This window comes from Aquarana catesbeiana, linkage group LG07 (assembly GCF_042186555.1).
Source record: "Aquarana catesbeiana isolate 2022-GZ linkage group LG07, ASM4218655v1, whole genome shotgun sequence".
Lineage (NCBI taxonomy): Eukaryota > Metazoa > Chordata > Amphibia > Anura > Ranidae > Aquarana > Aquarana catesbeiana.
Genome location: NC_133330.1, coordinates 17,175,140 through 17,180,627, shown reverse-complemented (window position 1 = coordinate 17,180,627; position 5,488 = coordinate 17,175,140). Strand labels below are relative to the sequence as shown.

Here is a 5,488-nt window from a genome sequence, read left to right as displayed (position 1 = left end):
CTGGAAGACAACTTGAGAAAAAAAAATTTTTTTTTTTTTTTAATACATATTTTTGGGGATATTTATTATAGTAAAAAATATTGCTTTTTTTTCAAAATTGTCAGTCTTTTTTTGTTTATAGCGCAAAAAATAAAAACCCCAGAGGTGATCAAATACCACCAAAAGAAAGCTCTATTTGTGGGAAAAAAAAAAAAAGTCAATATTGTTTGGAAGCCACATCGCACAACCGCGCAATTGTCAGTTAAAGCGACGCAGTGCCAAATCGCAAAAAGTGCTCTGGTCTTTGGCCAGCCAAATGGTCTGGGGCTTAAATGGTAATAAAAAAAAAAAACCAACAACAAAAAACACACATTATATTTACCCCAATTTTTTGGTATAATATGAAAGATGAGGTTATGCCGAGTAAATAGATACCAAACACGTTACACTTTAAAAATTACGCACGCTTGTGGAATGGCGACAAACTTCTGTAGTTAACCACTGAGCACTTAAATCCGCCTTGTGACCAGACCAATTTTCAGCTTTCAGTGCTCTCACACTTTGAATGACAATTACTCAGTCATGTAATACTGTACCCAAATTATTTTTTTGTCCTTTTTTTCATACAGAGCTTTCTTTTGGCGGTATTTGATCATCTCTAGGCTTTTTTTTTGCGCTATAAATGAAAAAAGACCAAAATTTTGAAAAAAAAAAAACGCATTTTTCTTAGTTTCTGTGATAAAATTTTGCAAATTATTAATTTTTCTTCATAAATTTTGGCCACAATTTATACTGTTACATATCTTTGTTAAAAATAACCCAAATTAGTTGATATTATTTGGTTTGTGAGAAAGTTAGAGAGTCTACAAACTATGGTGCAAATCATAAAAAATTGATCACACCTGAAGTACTGACGGCCATTTCTTGCGACCCGAACAAGCCAGGAAAGTACAAATACCCCCCAAATGACCCCTTTTTTGAAAGTAGACATTCCAAGGTATTTAGTAAGATGCATGGTGAGGTTTTTGATGTTGTCATTTTTTCCCCACAATTCTTTGCAAAATTAAGATTTTTTTTTCCCCACAAAATTGTCCTTGTAATAGGTTATTTCTCTCACATGGCATGTGTAAATGACACCCCAAAATACATTCTGCTACTCCTGAGTATTACGATACCACACGTGTGGGACTTTTTCACATCCTAGCCACATAGAGAGGCCCAACATACAGGGAGCGCCATCACGTGTTCTAGGAACATAAATTACACATCTTGACTACCTATTACACTTTAAGGCCCTGGAGCACCAGGACAATGACACATGACACTGATGACAGATGGTACTAATACATGGCACTGATGACACATGACACTAATGACAGATGGCATTAATATGTGGCACTGATGACACATGGCACGTGACGATGACACGTGACACTAATGACAGATGGCACTAATATGTGGCACTGACAGATGGCACTGATGACACGTGACACTGATACATGGCACTGGGGACAGATGGCACCGTGGGCACTTTATTTTCCCCACACTGACGCTGCAGTCTTTCGCTCTCCCTCCTGACACACTGTCTGTGTGAGGGAGAGCTGGCAATGATCTCATATGAGATAATCTCTCATTGGACACTGAGATCGAGCGCTAAATGGACGCTGTGATTGGCCATGTCCAAGGGACACGGCCAACACAGAATTTCGCCAATGCGCGGAAGTAAACAGGACGTCCTCCCGGCAATTGGAGTCCGCGCTGTAGCCGTCTTTCAGCTATAGTGCCGGACGCCTAGCGGTAAAAAAAAACAAAAAAAAAAAATCTCCAGGTTACATGTTTAGAGTTAGAGGAGATCTAGCGATAGAATTATTGCTCTCACTTTAAGGTGCAGGGTGATTACACATGCATTCGCTTTTGTGTGCGAGGGGATGGGGGCGATTACTTTTTTTATTATTATAGTTTCATTTTTTGATCACTTTTATTCCTATTACAAAGGAATGTGAACATCTCTTGGAATAGGGCTCGATAGATACTCTTTACGGAGAGATCTGGGGTCTATAAGTGCCTACATCGATCTCGGGCTTTCCAGCTCAAGTTAAAAAAAAAAAAAAAGGCAGGGTTTACATCTGTTGGTGCTGGAAGTGACATCACATTGCCTCCAGGGGTGATGGAGATGGCCGGGGACCATTTGGTCCTCGGCCAGCTCTATGGTAAACCCCTGCCAGCAACAAACAAACAAAACCACACACGATATCTAAAGGTTGCCTGCAGCTGCACCCATCATCCATCCAGATACCACTTAAAGTCCAGGACATCATATGAGGTCTATCTAAGGATAAGTGGTTAAGGAAAACTCCGAATTGGTAAAGCAGCTTTTAACACAGAGGGCGGAGTCACAACATAGAAGGCGGAGTCAACATTACATGCATTTTCTAAATAAAAAAAAAAACCCCAAATTTAATGTTCCTACCCTCCAAAAAGGAGCTCAGGGTGGAGCTGATGGTGGCACCACCAGTTCTGTAGTAAGTGACAACAAAAACAGGTTCACATAACTTAAAGATTCCATTTATTGGATACAAAGTGACCCTCCCAAAGCAATCCCAACCAACCACAGAGCCTCCTACAGACAATTTACAGAACATCAGCTCCGCCTCTTCTCGTTTTGAAGGTGGAGCATCATGAGTAAACGGCTGCAGGCGACGCCTGCGTCCAGCGGGACCCTCTGGAGCGTCACGAGCCGCCATCACCATGCGACGCGGCGTTCATTTCTGCGCTCTCAGCAGCTCCTCGATGTCCGGACGGATTTTGATGGTCTCGAAGCGCCGGCTGTAGCGCTTGTATGGAACTCCGTCCGGCCCGATCAGGAATTTCTCGAAGTTCCAGGCAATGTCGTTGCGGCGAACCGGCGACCAGATGATGCACTTGGGGTCGGTCATGAGGGAGACGTGGTCATCGCTGGGGGAGGGGAGAGCCGACTTCAGGAAGGTGAACAGCGGCAGCTCCTTCTCCCCGTTGACGTCACACTTCTCGAAGAGAGGGAACGCCGGCTCAAAACCGCCTCCGGGCCGAACGTACTTCAGGGAGTTCAGGATCTCCTGGTTGGAGCTGTTCTCCTGCGGGGAGAGAGAGAGGAGATCAGACACCACATACTGACAGATTGGATTGTACGCAGTGCGACCGGGGAATGACCATGTGACCCCCTCCCCAACACCATGTGACACCCCACCTCCACCAGGTGACACCCCCCCCACCAACACCATGTGACACCTCACCCCCAACACCATGTGATCCCCCCCCCCCCCCCCCACCAGGTGACAGGTGGGAGATAAGATAGGAGAATGGGGAGTACTATGGAGGGAGATGAGTACTCATTCTCCCTTCTCTCTCTCTCTCTCTCCTCTCCCTTCCAATAGCATCCCTCATTTCCCTCCACAGAGGTGCTATTGGAAGATGGGGGGGGGGGCGCTATTGGAAGGGGGCAGATATTATAATGGGGAGTAGCGATACAGCGCCCAGAGGACAGAAGATCCCCCGCCTGTCATCTCCATCCTCCAGCCAGTGAAGGGGGAGGACAGCCAGGACGGAGGGGGTGAAGCCAGGGGACAGCCAGGGGTGAAGCTGGAGGATGGGGAGGACAGTTCGGACTGAGGAGGGGTGAAGCCGGAGGACAGACGGGGTGAGGGTGAGGGTGAAGCCGGAGGACAGAGAGAACAGCCAGGGGGGAGGGGTGAAGCCGGAGGACAAACCGGGGTGAGGGGGAGGGGTGAAGCCGGAGGATGGGGAGGACAGCCAGGGGTGAGGAGGGGGTGAAGCCGGAGAGGACAGCCAGAGCTGAGGGGGTGAAGCCGGAGGATGAAGAGGACAGCCGGGACTGAGGAGGAGGGGTAAAGCCGGAGGATGGGGATGAAGCCGGAGGACAGGGATGACAGCCGGGACGGAGGAGGGGTGAAGCCTGAGAGCGCAGCCGGGGGTGAGGGGGAGGGGTGAAGCCGGAGGACTGGGAGGAAAGCCGGGGGGGGGGGGGGGGGGGTGTGAAGCCGGAGGACTGGGAGGAAAGCCGGGGGGGGGGGGGTGAAGCCGGAGGACAGCAGGAGGACGGGGAGGTCACCCGGGACAGAGGAGGGGGTAGCCGGAGGACGGAGAGGAAAGCCGGGACAGAGGGGGAGGGGTGAAGCAGGAGAGCACAGCCGGAGGACGGGGAGGAAAGTCGGGGGTGGGGGGGGGGGGGGGGGAGTGAAGCTGGAGGACGGGGAGGTCAGCCGGGACTGAGGAGGACAGCCGGGACGGAGGGGTGAAGCCGGAGAGGACAGCCGGGGAGGGGGCCTGGGGGGGTGAAGCCGGAGGATGGAAGAAGCCAGAGAACGGGGATGACATGACAGCCCGGACGGAGGAGGGGGGGGGACAGCCGGGACTGATGGGGAGGAGGACAGCCAGGGAAGGGAAGAAGCCAAAGGATGGGGATGACAGCCGGGACGGAGGAGGGGTGAAGCCAGAGAGCACAGCCGGGGGTGAGGGGTGAAGCCGGGGGATGGGGAGGACGGGGAGGACAGCCGGGACTGGGGGGGGAGGGGTGAATCCAGAGGATGGAGAGGACAGACGGGGGAGGAGCCGGAGGAGGACAGCCGGGATGGAGGAGGGGTGAAGCCGGAGGACGGGAAGGATGGGAGGGGGGTGGAGGACAGCGGGATGGAGGTGAAGCCGGAGGATAGCCGGGTCCCGGCGCTCACCTGGTGCCCGAACTGGTTGCAGGGGAAGCCGAGGACTTGGATCCGGTCCCCGAAGTCGCTCTGCAGCTGGTTGAGTTGCCGGTAATCCCTCTCGGTTGTCCCTCAGAGTGACGCCACATTCTCAATGAGAAGGACCTTCCCCCGGTACCGATCCAACCCCACCGACTCCCCGGACAGGAGCCGCCCCGTGAACTCGTGCGCCGTCCTCATCGCCATCACCGACCGACCGATCATCGCTCCGCCGTCCGCTTCCCTCCGGATATATCAGCCACGCTGCGTGACTCCGCCCACTACGGGACACGCCCACACGGGGACGGCCGATATAGGAAGCCGCCTAGATAGGATGGGTTCATGACCACGCCCCCTCCGGAACACACCCGCTTAGGAAAGACTCGCCTCCTCCCTACCACGCCCACACCTGAGGACGGGCCCGCCCCTGTCGACCTAATTGACCAATAGTGAGGCACAGGAGGGCAGAGCTGGATTTAACAGAGCGCTCTGCGCTCTACCGCCACCTGCTGCTGATTTGCAGGTCTGCAGCTATTTATGACATTTTCAATGAGAGCTCCACCTTCCTACAGAAGTCACTAAAGACTTGCCATTCCATTTGTAGCCTCAATATTCAATGGTTACCTCTTCATAGCCATGGCAACAGTACTCTACCATGTACAGAGACCCGAATTCCCACCCCCTGTGTGTCTGCTTGGTTCATTGCCTTTCTCAGAAGCCGCCACAGAGCTTGAACTCCAATTCCTGACATCCCCCGAAAAAAAGTAGAATGC

The 5,488-nt window shown here is 51.8% G+C and overlaps 1 protein-coding gene across 1 annotated transcript; it reads right to left on the bottom strand.

Annotated features, from left to right (window-relative positions):
* Positions 1-2,528: 2,528 nt before the first annotated feature.
* GPX1 (glutathione peroxidase 1) lies at positions 2,529-5,016 on the bottom strand. Its single transcript, XM_073591701.1, has 2 exons — positions 4,707-5,016; positions 2,529-3,092 (listed from the first exon to the last, which is right to left on the bottom strand). The coding sequence occupies exons 1-2, from the start codon at positions 4,938-4,940 to the stop codon at positions 2,742-2,744; spliced, it is 585 nt and encodes a 194-aa protein (XP_073447802.1). The 5' UTR covers positions 4,941-5,016; the 3' UTR covers positions 2,529-2,741.
* Between the last annotated feature and the right edge of the window lie 472 nt (positions 5,017-5,488).